Below are 19289 nucleotides of genomic sequence, written 5' to 3'. Positions count from 1 at the left end.
CTCAGCTGCTCTATAGTGAAGGCTCCTCTGTATCAGTTCTTGCTCCCCTTGCTAGACACCTAGGAGGAAGCTCTCTGGGCCAACTGCAGCCTTTATTCAGAAAGGAGAGTATCTTACTGGCAAGCACAAGCTGAGAAGAGAGGCTTTTTCTCCTCTAGTGCATGCTTAAAACTGAGCTTGCAAGGCAGACAGCTCTTGTAGTGTCTCACCTATCATCAGGAATGATCAGCTGGCTCTGGTGCTATTGAGCTCACTAAGCACCTGGCATCCCTGTCCACCACTGGGATTCTTTGAAGGAAGGCATCAGAGGAGGCTTCATCACCAGGGCAGAGTCAGAGCTCCTATTTGGGGCACTGGAATTTCAATGGCTTAGATCTGCATGTTGACAGATACATGGGTTGTAAAGGAACTCCAAGTATATATTCCAATGTGGCACCCTTTGATTCTGCTGTCCTTCTTGAAGTCCTTGAAGTTGTATAAAGATGTCTCAGGTCAGTTGATTGTGAGGAGGGAGCAGTGTGGCACATTCTCTTGGATTTAAAGTGGAGTTACCTCAGAACAATTACTCCTGGAACTCCTGGTTGTGTCACTGCAAAGTTCTCACCAGGAAGGTGTTTCATGGAACTAAAGGAACTAAAGGGGGGCCTTCTTCCAAGAATCCTGGACAGAAGAATTTTGTATGGTGTGGTGTGGTGGTGTGTGTGTGTGTGTGTGTGTGTGTGTGTGTGTGTGTGTGTTGGACAGTATGACCAAACTTGTGCTAGTGAATTCCATCTACTTAAAGGGAATGTGGAAGGAGAAATTTATGGGACAGGACACAACAGAATCTCCATTGCGTCTGAATAAGAAAGATTAAAATAACAGTGAAGATGCTGTATCAAAAGAAAATGTTCCATTTCATTACATTTTGGACCTGAAGTGCAAGGTGCTGGAGATGCCTTACCAGGGTGGAGAACTTAGTATAACCATCTTGCTGCCCGAAGACACTGAGGACCAGTCCACGGGTCTTGAGCAGATTGAATAGCAAATAATTTTGGAAAAATTTCATGAATGGGTGAAAGGTGAGAACTTGAGAAACATTGATGTCCATGCCAAATTGCCCAGGTTCAAGATGGAAGAGAGCTACATTCTCAACTCCAAACTGGCCAGCATGGGAGTGCAGGATCTCTTTAACAGTAGCGGAGCTGATCCATCTGGATGTCAAGATCCAGAGATCTTTTCATATCAAAAATTGTCCGCAAGTCCTTTGTGGAAGTAAATGAGGAGGGAACGGAGGTAGCCACTGCCAAGACTGGCATAGTTATTGGATGCTACCTGAGGACCCAGGAAGAATTCATAATGGACCGTTCATTCCTTTTCTTTATTCGGCATAACCAAATGCTAATGTGCTCTTCCTTGGCAGGGTTTATTCCCCATAGAAGAAGACTTTAGATATAAAAGGCAGAACTTAAAGTTTCATTCACTGAGATTTTAATAGTGATCATTTTCATTTTTCCTTGACAATAAAAATATCAGAAACCAAAAAAAAAAAGAAAAGAAATATAAGTAAAGGTTTAACTCTTTAATAGTTGTATCATGTGCAATAGCAGACGTTGCTCCACATCACTTTTTCTTTCATGAAATTTAGATTAGTTCACTTTAAGTTCTATTCCACTTCATAGTTTGAAATACAGTTAAAAACAAAGTCTGCACATTTTTGTGCATCCTGAAGTATTTTTCTTTCTTCTTCCTTTGGTAGATAAGATTCTTTGCTCCATTTAGTTTTTGCATATTCCATATTCTGTGGCACTGCCTCATTAAATGTTGATGAGAGACACAATTAATAAATTATGACACTTTGTGTAACAGGTATATTATTTTAAATGCCTTTCTATGCTGCTTTTCAAAAAGTCCCTGGAGAATTATGAAGTTTGAACCTTCAGAGATAAGCTATTCTTATTTTCCAGCACACATAGAGAGGTTCTACTACAATATTAGAAATGTGATAAAATATTCAGAATTTGTTCTCTTTTACCTGATAATAGAACTCTACCATTAAAATATTCTATTATTTTGTTTCAGGGGTAATTAAAGTCAGTGAAGATAACTCTGCCAAAGGAAGGAAATTTTTGTTGATGCTGGTAATAAACATTATATGAAACAACACATATTCTTCATTGCAGATTTACACGAATGTATTTTACTACTTCTCTCTTTGTATGAATCATGCAAAACCAGAGCTTTGTCACTGAGTTCATACTCCTGGGACTTTCACAAAACCCAAAAGTTGAGAAAATCTTATTCATTATATTCTTACTGCTTTACCTTGCAACAATCGGGGGCAACATGACTATTGTGGTGACCATTGTTTGGAACCCTGCATTGCTGGGCTCCCCTATGTACTTCTTCTTGGCATTCTTGTCCTTACTGGATGCATGTGTCTCTTCTATTGTCACACCCAAGATGATTATAGATTTATTCTATAAGAGGAAGAGCATCTCTTTTGAATGCTGCATGACACAAGTGTTTTCTGTCCACTTTTTCAGTGCTGTGGAGGTGATCATTCTGGCAGCCATGGCCTATGACCGCTATGTGGCCATTTGTAAGCCCTTGCACTACTCTTCCATTATGAACAGGAGGCTCTGTGGCATCCTGGTGGGGGTAGCGTGGGCAGGGGGATTTTTGCATTCTATCATACAAATCATATTCACTTTGCAGTTGCCCTTCTGTGGACCCAATTTTATTGATCATTTCATATGTGACTTGTTTCCATTACTGAAGCTTGCCTGCACTGACACACACATATTTGTCATTTTGGTGTTTGCCAACAGTGGGTCTATCTGCATCATTATCTTTTCCTTTTTGCTTGTTTCCTATGGTGTCATCTTGTTCTCTCTGAGAACCCACAGTTCTGAAGGAAGACGGAAAGCTCTCTCTACCTGTGGGTCCCACATTACTGTTGTGGTTTTGTTCTTTGTTCCATGCATACTAATATATGCACGACCTACATCTCCATTCTCTTTGGAGAAAAATGTATTTATATTTGCTGATGTCTTAACACCATTACTCAATCCTATGGTTTACACTTTCAGGAATAAGGAAATGAAGAATGCCATCAGGAAAATGTGGAGAAAACTATTAGTGGCTCCTAACACATATTAAAAAAATTAATGCCTTAGGCTAGGGAGGTAGTTCTGTGGAAGAAACAAATCCTGCACTGTGTAACTATAAGACCTTTCTGTGCATCCCCTGTTTCTAGGTATATAGTCAAGTATGACAGTGTGCTTTTAACTTAGTGAGGGCATATCTGAGACAAGTGAGAAGCAGTCAAACTTTGAACAGCTAATCATTATGAGATCTAGAAAGTTCTGGTTCCATCACAACTCTTGTCTCTAGGAATTAAGACAAACTAAAACAGATGTAAATACTCAACTCCCTTTGATTGGTCTGTATGAAGATTAATGGGCACTGGCAGTGCATTCATTACGCGCACACGCACGCGCACACACACACACACACACACACACACACACACTCAGAGAGAGGCAGAGACAGAGAGGCAGAGACAGAGAGACAGGGAAAGAGAGACAGAGAAGTGAGACAGAGAGTCAGACAGAGACCGAGAGTACAGAAAGATTACAAAAGTCAGAGAACCAGGACTCTTGCTGCTAGATTTTGCCTTCTCAGCATGACTGGTAAATGCACCCATGTAATATCAGTCATAGGATTGACTAAATGTCCTTGAATAATGATAATGCCAGTTTACTTGTTATATCAATGTGGATCGGGGCATCGTCACAAGTTTACACATCTAGTTAAAATGTGACTGTCAATCAATGTCTGCTGAGAGTACAAAAACAATATTCCCATGGACAAACTGTCTTGTAGGGTATCAAAACGCAAGTGTGCAGCTTTAATACATGCATTTATGGACACCATTTAATGGACTCATTAAGTGCATCTGTCTATCTATATATCTCTGTATATCTGTGTATTATGTAATATGTATATATATATATGCATGTGTGTATGCCATATATATATATATATATATGATGTAAAAGAATAATTGAAAAAAAAAGAATTGGTCATGAACTTGAGATGGAGAGGAGGGAAGATCTTTACTGATAAAAAAGACATAAATACAGTACCCATGTAAAATATTCTCAAAACTAAATTAAAAATTGAAGAAAAATATTTACTTAGAAAGGCACTTTAGAATTTACTCATATGTAAAGAATTTATTTTATCCTAAGAGACTGAACTAATATTAGGATTAAAAACTTTGCTTTAAGCTCACACTTGTGAACTGACCATTCATTACTGCTATATGAAAACTAAAGTCATTTACATTTTATACTCATAAGTGTAATAAAATATCAGAAGATATTAGAATGTGTGCTATTTATATTGTTTGTTACAATGTCAAAAATATGTATTTAAAATTATGGGAAGAAAAATACTGAAACAAAACCAAGTAATAATTGGTCTCTCAATATTAGTGTGAGGTCTCAGAATGTGGAAATACAAAAAAAAAAAAGAGGCCTAAATAGACCCTAGAATGTAGGTGTTTGGGTGTCATTTGACTTTGATTTAAAAGTAGATATATTTCTTTAATGTACAAATTGAGTCACATATTGAACTTTTTGATAGATTAAACAGGATTTACCTTTTAGGTTATCAAGCAAAGAACCTATGGTTAAACGGGTCAGGACACCTACTAAAGAACCTATTTCTATTTGCTAAAGTGACACAATAGTAAACTGACTTCTAATGACTTACTCTTATACCTACAGGCTAAGGTAACACTCAACTGTAATCACAGTAGATGGTGATCTACTACTTGCCAAATGCATAGAATAAGAAACTGAAAAAAAATCATCTCTGAAGGAAATATGTACCACAACCCTCCCTCCAAAGTTCCAGTAATCATTTTAGAAGAGGGAAACAGGGAAATTATAAAAGCCAGAGGTGCTGGATGACTACAAGAAAACATTTTCTTCTGGATACAGTGTGATAACTGTATGTATTAACTGAGCATGTCTATGTCAGCATGTACAAGACCTGCGCAAGTCACACTAAACACCAATGTGGACAAAGAAGTTGAAAGGCATTCAAGTCCTATCCAAGGAGCTATTATTAACTTTTAACTGCTTGGGAAGGACAGGTTAGTTTACTAAATGTGGAGTCCGTTATAAGCTGGCCATGCTCCAGTAGATGGTCACATAACCAAAAGTATGTGTGCAGTATAAATTGTTCTAGACGGAGTGGTAAGAAACAAAATTCGAGTGGGAAGGGAATGGAGTCTGGAAGTGGAAAGGGTAGGGGAAATGAAGATCAATATATTCAAAACTCATTGCACAAAATTCTTAAAAGAATAATTGGAAAACAAACTCTTAGAAACATTAATGCAAAGATGGGAATTTCTCTGTGTATAGATATCTTATAGGAGGCAATATTGATGATTTACTTTAATCAATGAAAAGGTTCAATATGCTTTCTCTAGACTTTCATTATACATACTGCAAGCTAATTATGCTCATCCTATCTCACTGGCTCTGTTTTGTCAGGTCTCCATTTTCTGAATATAAGTAGCCTCTGTTCTTGTCTCCATATATGTAACACATTTCCACTTATGTTTCACTTCTCTAGTCAGCTGTGCAAACATAACAATTTAACTCATAGGCCTCCTCAGCTGCAGTACATCCCAGTGCTGTTAGACAGTCTACTTCCTCATCTAGAATTCCCTCTCTCCAGGCCTCAAACTAGGTGTATCTGTTTTGAATTCATGTGCCACCTGCTTCTCTAGGATGGCACTTCCTACAGCCCTCAATTGAATCCTGACCCCATAATTCATAAGCATTCAGAACCTATACTCTGCTTCTCAAGAACTTTGGTACCCAATGACTTACCAAATACAGCTTACTGAAAATACATATACCCACCAGTATTCAGTATAGGGTAACTCCATTTAAATATTTTATATGTACGCTTCACTAATCTTGAGATCAGGTGAAAAAATTGCAGATCCTGAAGATGGAATAAAAGATTTGAAGTACTCAGTAAACATCAATAAAATGTAATAATCAAACATATAAGAAACAACAATATAAGCAGAGTATAGGAGAGTTTCTGGAAATGATGAAAAGTCCTACATTTTAATTTATGACATAGAAAAAGAACATTATCATGAAGACAAAGAATTTTATCAATGAATTTATAGAAGAAAGTTTCTGAGACATAAAGATATGACCATCCATGTATTAATGGCCTAGAGAACACCAAATAAGACAAGTATTGGAGCTCTATACACATATGATAGCCAAAAAATTAAAGACTCTCTCTTATGCAAGAGGATTTAAGGCTGAAAGAGATAAAATTCATATTGTTTATAAACTCTGACTTATCAGAATAACACTTGATCAACAATTCAACAGAAACAAAGTTAGCAGGGTGCGAAGGATTCATTTGCAGTTCTAAAGGATCATAGGATCAATTTTGAACACATATTTAGAAAAATAATACATTAAAACTGAAGTAAAAATCAAGACTTTTCATGAAAAAACACATAAAAAGTTATGATCTCTAAGTACAGTATGTTGAAAGAAATACTTTAATTAGAAGAACAGAATGACCACACCAAATATGTCAGAAAAAACACACATAGTATGCAGTCACTGATAAGTGTATATTAGTCCAAAAGATCAAATTACCCAAGACACAATCTACAGAACACATGAAGCTCAAGAAGAAGGATGAGCAAAGTGTTGGATGCTTCAGTCCTTCTTAGAAGAGGGAACAAAAGGAGGAGATATGGAGACAAAGTTTGGAGCAAAAACTGAAGGAATAGCCATTCAGAGCCTGCCCAACCTGGAGATACAGCCCATATATATATAGCCACAAAACCTAGACAATATTAATGAAGCCAAGAAGTACATGCTGCCTGATATAGCTATTTGCTAAGAGGCTCAGCCACAGCATGACAAATACAGAGGTGAATGTTAGCAGCAAACCATTGAACTGAGATTGGGGTCCCCATTGGAGGAGTTAGAGAAAGAACTGAAGGAGCTGAAGGGGCTTCCAACCCCATAAGAACAACAATACCAACCAACTAGAGCTTCTAGGGATTAAACCACTATTAAAAGACTACAGATGGACAAACCCATGGTTCCAGCTGCATATGTAGCAGAGGATCACCTTGTTGGGCACTACTGGGAGAAGCCTTTGGTCTTGCCAAGGCTGGACCTCCCAGTGTAGGGCAGCAAGTAGGGGTTGTTGAGGAGGAGGAACACCCTCATAGAAGAAGTGGGGGAGGAGGGTTGGGCTAGGGGCTTATGAAAGGAAACCCACAAAGGGAATAACATTTGAAATGTAAATAAAAATATACATTAAAATGAATTTAAATGAAGTTACCGTATACTGAATATTTGTGATGAGAGTATTTATAAGACATGACAGAGCTGTTACAAACAAATTCAAAACTATGATTACATGCATAACATCTGCTAAATATCAAGACACTCAGGATCCCAGCATGCTGAAGGAGATGATCGTTTGATATTTCACCTCTTTAACTGGATGGTGCATAGCCCTATAGACAAAGAATGCATTTAATGTGGGAGGAAATCAGCTTTCATTTAGTGATGTGACTCATTTAAATATTTTATATGTACATACCCTCCCAGAAGACTGTTATACATACATCAATAACATAATAACAACGCTAAATATACTCAATGGGTTGATGATGAAAAAGATCACACAAAGGTGGAAGAAAGATGGAGGTGGTGGGGGATAAAGTAGAAATTAAAGGGGACAGATTTTATCAATCACGTATGCATGTATAAAATTAAAAAATAGAATATAATCAAGCTTGCTTTTCAACAAAGCAACAAAGTAATGAAATGATTCAAAAATACTGACATCTACATCACATTATAATACTCATATGCTCAAAATCATTTTGTCATTTTCTTTCTCATACATACAAAATGTTCTTTGAAAATTTCACACACACATATATTATGTAAATTGGCCACTCTCATCACTATTCCCCATTCTTCTATCTCCCAATTCTTATTCCTATCATGGAATTCTTAACTCATTCTCACATTCTGCATTTAACTCTCTCAGATCTCCTGAATATTTCTTCCTTTCTGCTTATTGTTTAAGATATTACTATATTACTGAACCCCCAGTGAACTAGACTGTTGGGGGGAGGGCGGCAATGGGGGGAGGGTTGGGAGGGGAACACCCATAAGGAAGGGGAGGGGGGAGGGGGATGTTTGCCTGGAAACCGGGAAAGGGAATAACACTTGAAATGTATATAAGAAATACTCAAGTTAATAAAAAAAAAGGAAAAAAAAGATATTACTATATTTATGCTTTATCCTCTGACTTTGTAAGTGTAATGTATGTAACATTTTATTTCATAGGAACTCACATTTAATAGCTCTTGTCCTTTCTGCTGGTTAGCAATCCTGGCAGAAGGTACAATTTAGGTTTTAGAGAAGAGACATCGAATGACATCCTTAGTTGTGAATTTATGTTCTAGAATATGGAGGTTTCAGAAAAGCTATGCTTCTTGTTTCAATAATGCCATACCTCCTTGAAGGGTAATCAATCACTGTTAGATTTTCTGTGAGTTGTGTGCTACAGGCAGTAATATGTACTGGCTAATGTAAAGTTGGTAAAATGTCTATGCATTGTGAGGTCATCGGTTTTTTTAAAGCATACAATATATTCATATATATATATATATTATTGTAACAATTTTTAAAGTCATTTATTCTACATTGGAATTATGTAGTACGTTATTAGGTAGTACAGCATGGATGATACTTTAACATAAGGTTTTCAAAATGTTTACTTTTTTTTAAAATGTATATTTCTTTATTTAGATTTCAAATGGTATAAATGGTATTCCCTTTCTGGGTTTCTTGTCCATAAGCCCCCTATTCCCTCCTCCTCCCCTTCTTCTGTAAGCGTGTTCCCCTCTCCATCCACCCATCTTCCTGCCCCCCCAACGACATTCCCTTACACTGGGGGTCCAATCTTGGCAGGACCAAGGGCTTCTTCCATTGGTGCCCAACAAGGCCATCCTCTGCTACATACGCAGCTGGAGCGATGGGTCAGTCCATGTATAGGCTTTGGGTTGTGGTTTAGTCACTGGTTTCTTGGCATTGTTGTTCTTTTTTTTTTTTAAAGATTTATTTATTTTATGTACATATGTACACTGTAGCTGTCTTCAGACACACCAGAAGAGGACAACGGATCCCACCACAGATGGTTGAGAGCCACCATGTGGCTACTGGGATTTGAAACCAGGACCTCTGCAAGAGCAGTCAGTGCTCCAAATCACTGAGCCATCTGTCCAGCCCTGGCATTGTTGTTCTTATGGGATTGCAAACCTCTTTAGCTTTTTCAGTAATTTCTCTAATTTCTGCAACAGGGGTCCCATTCTCAGTTCAGTGGTTTGCTGCTAGCATTTGCTTCTGTATTTGACATGCTAGGTTGTGTCTCTCAGCAGAGATCTAGATCTGGTTGCTGTCACCATGCACCTCTTAGCTTCATCAATCTTACCTAGTTTTGGTGGCTGTACATATATGGGTCACATGTGGTGCAGGCTCAGAAGGGCCATTCCTTTAGTCTCTGCTCTAAACTTTGCCTCCATATGACCTCCTATAGATAATTTTGTTTACCCCCCTTTTAAGAAGGAGTGAAGCGTCCATATTTCGGGCATCCTTCTTCTTGAGCTTCATGTAGTCTCTGGATTGTATCTTGGGTAATTCGAACTTTTGGGATAATATCCACTTATCAGTGAGTGCTTACCATGTGTGTTTTTCTGTGATTAGGTTACCTCACTCAGAATGATATTTTCCAGTTCAATCAATTTGCCTATGAATTTAATGAAGTTGTTGTTTTTGACAGCTGAGTAGTACTCGATTGTGAAGATGTACCACATTTTCTATATCCGTTCCTCTGTTGAAGGACATCTGTGTTCTTTCCAGCTTCTGGCTACTCTAAATAAGGCTGCTATGAACATAGTAGAGCACGTGTCTTTGTTGTATGTTGGAACAAGTTTTGGGCATGTGCCTAGGAGAGGTATAGCTGGATCCTTACATAGTACAATGTCCAATTTTCTGAGGAATGTCTAGATAGATTTCCAGAGTGGTTGTACCAGTTTGCAATCCCACCAACAATGGAGCAGTATTCCTCTTCGTCCACATCCTAGCCAGCATCTGCTATCACCTGAGTTTTTTTATCTAATCCAATGTGACTGGTGTAAGGTGGAATCTCAGGGTTGTTTTGATTTGCATTTCCCTGATGACTAAGGATGTTGAGCATTTCTTTAAGTGTTTCTCAGCTATTTGATATTCCTCAGCTGAGAATTCTTTGTTTATCTCTGTACCCCATTTTTAATAGGGTTATTTGGCTCTCTGAAGTCTAACATCTTGAGTTCTTTCTATATTTTAGATATTAGTCCTCTATCAGATGTAGGATTGGTAAAGATTTTTTCCAATCTGTGGATTGCCATTTTGTCCTAATGACAGTGTCCTTTGCCTTACAGAAGCTTTGTGGTTTTATGAAGTCCCATTTGTCAATTCTTGATCTTAGAGCATAAGCCATTGGTATTTTGTGCTGGAAATTTTCCCCAGAGCCAATGTGATCGGGATTCATCCCCACTTTTTCTTTCTACCTGGTTTGATGTGGAGGTCCTTGATCCACTTGGACTTAAGCTTTGTACACTCTCTCCCTACTTATTCAATATAATACTCAATGTCCTAGGCAGAGCAATCAGACAATGAAAGGAGGTCAAAGGGATACAAATTGGAAAGCAAGAATTCAAAATAACACTATTTGCAGATGATATAATAGTATATTTAAGTGAGCCTAAAAATTCTACCAGAGAAATATGAAACCTGAGAGACAAATTCAGCAAAGTGGCGGGTTATAAAATTAATTCAAACAAATCAATAGCCTTCCTCTACCTAAAGGTTAAACAGGATGAGAAAGGAATTAGGGAAATGACATCCTTCACAATAGTCACAAATAACAGAAAATACCTTGGTGTGAATTTAACCATATCTATATGACAAAAATTTCAAGTCTCTGAAGAAAGAAATTGAAGACAATCTCAGAAGATGGTCAGACCTCCCATGCTCATGGATTGGCAGAATCAGTATAGTAAAAATGGCCATTTTACCAAAAGCAATCCACAGATTCAATGCAATTCCCATCAAAATTCTAACTCAATTTTTCATAGGGTTAAAAAGAGCAATTTGCAAATTCATTTGGGATAACAAAAAAATAGGATAGAAAAAATATCTTTAGCAATAAAAGAATTTCTGGGGGAAATCACCATCCCTGACCTTAAGCAGTTTTACAGAGCAAGCACTATTAGAGTATGGTTTTGGTACAGAGACAGGCAGATAGACCAGTGGAATAGAATTGTAGACCCACAAATGAACCCACACACCTACGGTCACTTGATCTTTGACAAAGGAGCTAAAACCATCCAATGGAAGAAAAACATAGCATTGTCAACAAATGATGCTGGTTCAACTGGAGGTCAGCATATAGAACAGATCATTGGTCTTTATATAGAAACTACTACTGTTCTTCTTCTAGATGATTAATGCTTTTTAAAATCCATATTTTTATTTCTCAGTTGTTTTCAGGGTTTGGCCGATAAGGTTCATTTTACTGTGTGTGGGAGTTTATGCAGAGATTTTTAAATTAAGTGCTGGGAGTGAGTAAATGCTCAATGCTCATACCTTAAAGGGACAGGTATATCAACCTTTCCTAGACTCAGAGATAGCCCCAATATAGAACAATAGAGAATATAAGTCCTGGGCTTTGGTAGATGTGCCATGATACAGTATCTGCATGATGTGATATGGCCATTTTAATCATGAACAAGCAGCATTGGATGTGGATACCTGCATAAATTGGCACAAGATTTATTCTTCAATATTCTGTTATGAATAGAGAAAGAACTCATAAGTTTCAACCAATCTTGATTTAATTGTTATTAGTAAAGATATCTACAGAAGTGTAGCTACACTATCTACAGGAGTCAGTCTTTCAATGCTTCAGTCATAACATTCTATCCATGAAGATTCCTATTAATATTATTTTATATATAATTTTTTTCCTTAAGGAAAAATGTTGGATAGTATTTCTCAAAAGAGTGGATATTTTCCTGATAGATTGATTTAAAAAGTTCCTCATGACAGAAAGAAATTTTATTACATACTGCACAGTCATTGAACTCCATCCATCATAGAATTGTGTTTGTTATTTAAAAAAGCTGGTATACAAGAGTACTAGCAACAAAACTTTAATATAGTTTTCTTTCAAGCTCACAATATAAATTTAGATGGCCATGAATATTTTTATAAGTATAAACATGCAGTAAAGTTTGTCTTAGAATCTCATGAGGATAGGCATTTTTTAAAAACCCAAGGGGGTCAGAGAATCACTCTCATATTCATGATGTCTGGTTACAGTGAGGAGTAATTTTGGTTTCTTCATTTATTTTTTGCTGTAATAACCACATGAATACAACACTTAAAAAGCAGAGTTACCATCCATCCTCTACCCTCACTGCCAGATCTGCTCTCCTGCTGCCTCTTAGATGTGGAAAAAAGGGCTGGAAACAAGTGGCAGAGGGCACACCTTTGTATTTTCAGAAATGAGTCTACGTTGTGGTATTGATTTATACATAAAACATTTGTACGTTAAAATGCAACTTTTTGAGGGTCTATAGCTGATGTTTAATTTTAAGTAATTTGATAGTAACAAGTTTCTTGTCAATGAAGTATATAATATTTATTGATTCCTTATGGACTATATATTTTTAACCCCTAAGAATGGACATTTAATTTTTTCTGTTTTATCAATTAGCAAATTATTGTAATCCTTCATCTTTCATATTTTAGTGTTTTATTCATACTAGCATAATGTTAGATTTGTTAGGTTCTACCATTTGTTAGATTCATGTTTCACATAAAGTTTTCATATTTCTTAATGTTCAATAATTTTGACAGGTAGTATTTTAACATAAAATTTCCAAAGTGTAATTTGTGAACTGTAATATCATTTCAAAATTGTAAATAAGATTCTGGAATAATTTCTCATATGTTTTCCAAATGATTTGAATGGGTGAATCATTTTAAGGATATTTCATAATGTGATTATAAGAGAAGTATCTTTCTTTTGACTGATTCAACATTTCATCACAGAGTAGTTATGTTGGCACTGCTTAAAATAATGTTGGCATTAATAGTGACAAGTTATTTTTTTAATTACAGTTTATAGAATATGATTAAGTGCATTTGGCTGGGTATAGTGGCACAAGATTGTAACACTATGACCTGAGCAGGAAGTTGGATGTTCCGGATCTAAGTCATTCCAAGCTAGGGTGATGTATCTAACTAAGGTTGTATAAGACCAGAGATTTAGTAGTCTGTACAATCACATGATTATTTCCAAATAAAGCTGTTTTATTAACTCTTTTATAAATATATTTTATAAATTATTTAAGATTTTCATTTATACAATATATTGTGTTGATGTACACCTCCATCTTCTTACTCCTAGGTCCTCCCATAGATGAGTAAAAATAAGGTTTAAATTTACTTTCACTTTACATTCACACAAATAACAGAAGATTTTGGACTATCACTTACTAAGATTCACTTGACATTGCCCCAGTGCTTCAATAAGAGTTTATTTATCAAGATTGTGAAATGAACAAGAATGTATTGATTTTAACTAAATAAGAAATTTTATGTATATTTAGCTTACATTCAGCTATTTTTAATTTTATTTTATAGAGATATATTTAGGCTACAGCTACTATTTAGGCTTATTATCTATTAATTTACAGAAAAACACATAACCCATGATCATAACTATAGTGACTATACTGTACTCTTTGTTCATTGTTGACTTCACAAATAATTCAGAAAACTGCTTTCTGGCAAATGACGGTGTCAGTTTTATCAGAAGTATTGAGAATCTTAAGTAAACAGAAAATTCAGTCAACATTTACTTAATTATTAAGTTAACATTGGTCTCTGTTTCCCTTATAATCTTGTACTCAGTTTGGCTGCTTTGTTTGTTTAGTTTTGTTTTAAAGGATGACAATTAAAACCTGAATATCAATGAGTGAGGACCAAAGCTTCCCCCTTTCACCATTGATTAAGAACATTAGACCATGCTATGCATTGAAATTATCATATTTTGCTGCAACCCATAAAAACAAGTATTTTGCCTTGTGCATATGTATATTATATATTTCATATATATATACTACTTGCTTTGGCTATTAAAAAGCAAGACTGTAATGTATAGTAGTTTTCTCTGCTTAAACCATTGTCTGAGATCCTATTTTCCATAACACTCAAGATATCCTCCAATATTTCTGTTTCCCTCATTATTTTGATTATCTTAGAAGAAACAAACTTTGAATGTACCTAGGCTTTTTAAATTTTATCAACATCTAGTTCCATACCTATTCTATGGAAAAAAGGTGAAGATCTAGATCTCAGAAATAATTCTCAAGGATCAGAAGCTGTTTCTCTTTTATTCCCATATTCTGTCATTGTTAGAAATGTTAATTTTCATTAAAATATTTCATGCATGAACACCATGCCTTATGATCTTCTCACTCATTGCATTTTTTTGTCCATCTTGACTTAGCATAGAATGGATGATGGAACTACAGGATCTTGAAATCCAAGTTTAACCAGCTTATTTCTTTGAACTTAGAATTTTCATTAAGAGTTTTCCAGTTTTCACATATGGCTAGGAAGCTGAATCCTGTACTGTCCCATTTTCTCACTCTGTTGAGTCATCCTGACAAGAGTATCAATTTTCCAAATCTGAAATCCCACTATAAATTAATGAATTAGTGAATTATCAGCATTTTCTTCATTGGCATCATGTTAATGGTAGGTATTGTTGTACTGAGATTTCTATGTTAAAAATAAATTACTTGATTTAAATTCTAATGTACTTTATGCTTTGAAAGAAAATTTAAAATGTAAAGGTTTTCAAAGTGCATTTTATCTCTTCTTATTTTGGTAGATGGAGCGTCAGTGCATTACTGTAGACAATTCAGCCCTGCCTAGTTCCATAAAGATGGTACCCATGTTGGATAAAGTGTAGCCTTTGGTTTATTATTCAGGTATGGTTTCTAGTTGCCTTTCAATATTTTACTACAGAAAACAGACAATGATGGAAGGTGAAATTTCAAATGTGATTCTTTTGCTAATGCAGATAGATGGTTTTACCCCAAATACTAAAATTGTGCCTATTTTAAGTTATTCAATAATGTCTACCTCAACTCTATGTCATATCTAAATACATTTTTCAAAAAATTGTCCATTTGAACTATTAATAAAATAGAGCATGATAATTTTTGCATAAAATTTCACCATAGTATTAATGCCTACATTGTAGATTTGTATGATACATGTTTTTCTTATAATTGCAGAATTTCATATAAACCACATTCTCTCAAATTCCTTTGGAGAATCATGTACAACCAGAGTTTTGTCAATGAATTCATACTTCTGGGGCTTTCACAAAACCCGCAAATTAAGAAAATATCATTTGTTATATTTTTATTGGTCTATATTGCAACTCTTCTGGGTAACATGATGATTGTGGTGACCATCGTCTACAGCCCTGCCCTTCTGGGCTCACCCATGTACTTCTTCTTGGCATTCCTGTCCTTCTTGGATGCATGTGTCTCCTCTGTTGTCACACCAAAGATGATCGTGGACATGGTTTATGAGAGGAAGAGCATCTCTTTTGAATGTTGTATGACACAGGTCTTTGCTGTGCACTTTCTTACTGCTGTGGAGGTCATTGTCCTGGCAGCCATGGCCTATGACCGCTATGTGGCCATTTGCAAGCCATTACATTACTCTTCCATCATGAATCGGAGGCTCTGTGGCACTCTGGTGGGGGTAGCCTGGGCTGGAGGATTCTTGCATTCTATCATACAAATTGCCTTTACTTTGCCTTTGCCCTTCTGTGGACCCAATGTCATTGATCATTTCATATGTGACTTGTTTCCATTGTTGAAGCTTGCCTGCACTGACACACACATTTTTATCATTTTGGTGTTTGCCAACAGTGGGTCTATCTGCATAATTATATTCTCATTTTTGCTTATTTCCTATGGTGTGATATTGTTCTCTCTGAGAGCACACAGCTCTGAAGGGCGCCGTAAGGCTCTCTCTACCTGTGGATCCCATATTACAGTTGTAGTTTTTTTCTTTGTTCCTTGTATATTAATATATGCACGGCCCACATCTGCATTTTTTTTTGAGAAAAATGTTTTTGTATTTACAGATGTTCTGACACCATTGCTCAATCCTATGGTTTACACTTTCAGGAATAAGGAAATGATAAATGCCATCAGAAAAATGTGGAAGAGGCTAATAGTTGTTTCTGATAAATATTAAAAGATTGTATGCTTCCAACACTGAAATGACTCAGTAGATAAAGTACTTGCTGTTTAAGAATGAGGACTATTAGGGGTTGGGGATTTGGCTCAGTGGTAGAGAGCACTTGCCTCACAAAGGCCCTGGGTTGTCCGAAAAAGAAAAAAAAAAAAAAAAAAAAAAAAAAAAAAGAATGAGGACTATTTGGATCCTTACCACTCATGTCCAAAGCCAAATATGGTAGATCCATTTTAACTCACTGTGGGTGAACCAGAACCCAGCAGGCCCAGGTTTGAATTGGACTACTAATCACTGAATAGCACAGTTTGCTCAAGGCTCAGTCTTTAACAGATCTTTTTCAAGGAAATGAAGTAGAGAAGTATAAACAAGGATATTCAATACCTCCTCAAATTCTGCTGGCATACACATGAGTTCCAGTATTTCCTTTCACACCACACACACATACACACACACGCACACACACACACACACACACATGCACACACACATCAAATAATTAATACTAGTGCATACTTAATGTTTACAGCAGTATAAAAGTAAAAGCACACTTACTTTGTAAAGACCTTTATGTTTACACCTTATAGAGAAGTACACAAAACTATTCTATAGATAATGCATCAACACTATATATGAGAAATCCATATGTAAGATTACACTTACACAATATGAATTGAATATTTGGAGTGTTATAAAAAGTTAAAGTCCATTTCAATATAAAATTTGTATTGTTTTGGAAAAGATGCTGTGTATCTTCATATTAAAATTTATCAATTGAATACTGAAAAATATTTTATGCATTAATACAATAAAATCAAAAATTCCATAACAGAATTAGGAGCAAAAATGTAGAGCATTGCATCTTTTATAACTTACAAGTTGTAGAGATTCGGGAGTCTTATTAATTGTGGAGTGGAATATTTTACTTATTTGCAAATATTTTATAAAATAAAGTTTTAAAGATAATAAAAATTAAAGTCAATTGAGCCAAATGCTCTCATAAATCTAAAGGTTTAAAAAGGAATTTAGCTATTACAATGCCTATTGAAATTTGTTGATGGACTAAATGTGTCTTGAAATTGGGAGAAAAAATGTACTGAAAATCTGTTATCATATTTTTCCAATATTTCCCATATTCCAGAGTAATATAGGTTTCTTAGTGAGATTCTGTTAACTAGAAATTCAGAGAGAAGAAAATAATTACAAACCTTATATTATTTTTAAATTTAATATGTGAAGACAGGATTTCTTTTTCACAGTCTCACTCTATATCGATGGCTGGCTATGTAGACCCAATTGAATTCACTTCACTAATTTTAAGACTGTTTAAAACTATTCCTTATACTCACTTTCCTAATGCATTTTCACATATTGTTGTTAACTTGATATTCAATATTGCTTCTAACAAAATCATACAATAGATAACTTAGTTAAATGGATAGGAAAATGCTAAAAAATTGTCTAAAATGACAATCACAGATATAAATATTTTAGTGTCTGACTTCTTATCGTTACCTAGTAAAAAATACCTGATGCTCAATATAATTCATATCATGTGATTATTTTGTATTATGACACAGGAATAAAACTTAAATTAACAGAAAATAACCCTTATGTCTTGAACACATTCACTGTAGACAGTTATTTGAAAGATTTTGTTTTGTTGTTACTGTTGTTTTGATGAATCATTTAAGTTTGGCCTTTAACTGTGGTGTGCTAACAAAGCAAAAATACGTGAAACTAGGCTTTAAAACTGTGAAAAGTAACAAGCTGTGGAAGTATAAGATTTCTGTTAAGATGTCAACTCAATGTTCTGACCCCTCACATTAAATATTCTTTAGTATGGTCTGACCAATACATGGTAAGAGAAAAACATTTTTAATTTTTTAGACTCTTTATTTTCCATTTTTTTTATTAACTTGAGTGTTTCTTATTTACATTTCGAGTGTTATTCCCTTTCCCGGTTTCCAGGCAAACATCCCCCTAATCCCTCTCCAAGCTTCATTTTCTGACTTGTGCTTCAATTCCACTACTGAAAATGTTGGATAGTTGAAATTGATTCAAGTACCAGTCTAGCATGGTTCAAAGAGTGAGGAATTTCTCAAAAATCAAGAAAGTATGTATTCTTGAAAAAAAGACCTAATAAAGGAAGAACAGCTCTTACTATTCAAACTAAATTCAGGAATAAAACAAGAGTATCTTTTGTCTCTATTCCCATTTAATATAGTAAGGTATCTCAAGGAAATACTGTAATGGTTAAAGTGGACAGTTAGTGCGAGGACGTGGAACCATCAAGTTCAGGAGCATCCAGATGCACACATAAGGGAATTTTTATTAAGTTAGCTGCTCAGCATGCATGTGAGGCTTTCTCTCTGTTAGGTTTATATATGGACAAGCTTCGAGAATTCTGAAATTTTGCTTTCTTTAAAAAACACAGAAATATAAGAATGTGCTTTCCTTTTAACCTCAGGTGTGGGGGTGTCAGCCTGCTTCTGGTTGATCCCCAGCAACTGCCTATGATTTTGCTTGGCCTCCTGCAGTAGTGTGGTATTGTTAGGTGTAGGTAGTTCTATGATTATGTGACATTTGGAATTCTGGGGACTTTGCAGAGAGTATATAAATCATAGTGCTCTCAAAGGGTGGGGGTAGTGGTTGTTGATCATTCTAGGGAGTGGTTTACAGCTTGTTAGTAGTCTTTCTCAAACAAAAAGCAAAGGGAACAATGTTAAATTTAGGGAAGTCTCTGTTTCTCTCTCCCCTTTATCTTTCTTTCTCTCTTATCTGGTGATAGTAGATTAAACTGTGGGTGGGAGAAAGAACACACTAAGT

General features: G+C 35.6%; 2 protein-coding genes and 1 pseudogene across 2 annotated transcripts; all 3 read left to right on the top strand.

Moving 5' to 3' along the window:
* The first annotated feature begins 745 nt into the window (after window positions 1-745).
* Window positions 746-1418, top strand: LOC116900433 (annotated as a pseudogene).
* Window positions 1419-2205: 787 nt separating this feature from the next.
* LOC116900432 (olfactory receptor 4C15-like) lies at window positions 2206-3141 on the top strand. Its single transcript, XM_032902173.1, has one exon. The coding sequence runs from the start codon at window positions 2206-2208 to the stop codon at window positions 3139-3141; it is 936 nt and encodes a 311-aa protein (XP_032758064.1).
* A 12386-nt stretch (window positions 3142-15527) lies between these two features.
* LOC116900431 (olfactory receptor 4C15-like) lies at window positions 15528-16463 on the top strand. The gene has a single exon (XM_032902172.1). It carries the CDS (start codon window positions 15528-15530, stop codon window positions 16461-16463), a length of 936 nt encoding a protein of 311 aa, XP_032758063.1.
* The last annotated feature ends 2826 nt before the right edge of the window (window positions 16464-19289 follow it).

The sequence above is a fragment of the Rattus rattus genome, chromosome 5 (assembly GCF_011064425.1).
Source record: "Rattus rattus isolate New Zealand chromosome 5, Rrattus_CSIRO_v1, whole genome shotgun sequence".
NCBI lineage: Eukaryota > Metazoa > Chordata > Mammalia > Rodentia > Muridae > Rattus > Rattus rattus.
Note: the sequence above shows the minus strand (reverse complement) of the source record. Positions and strands in the feature narration are given on the sequence as shown.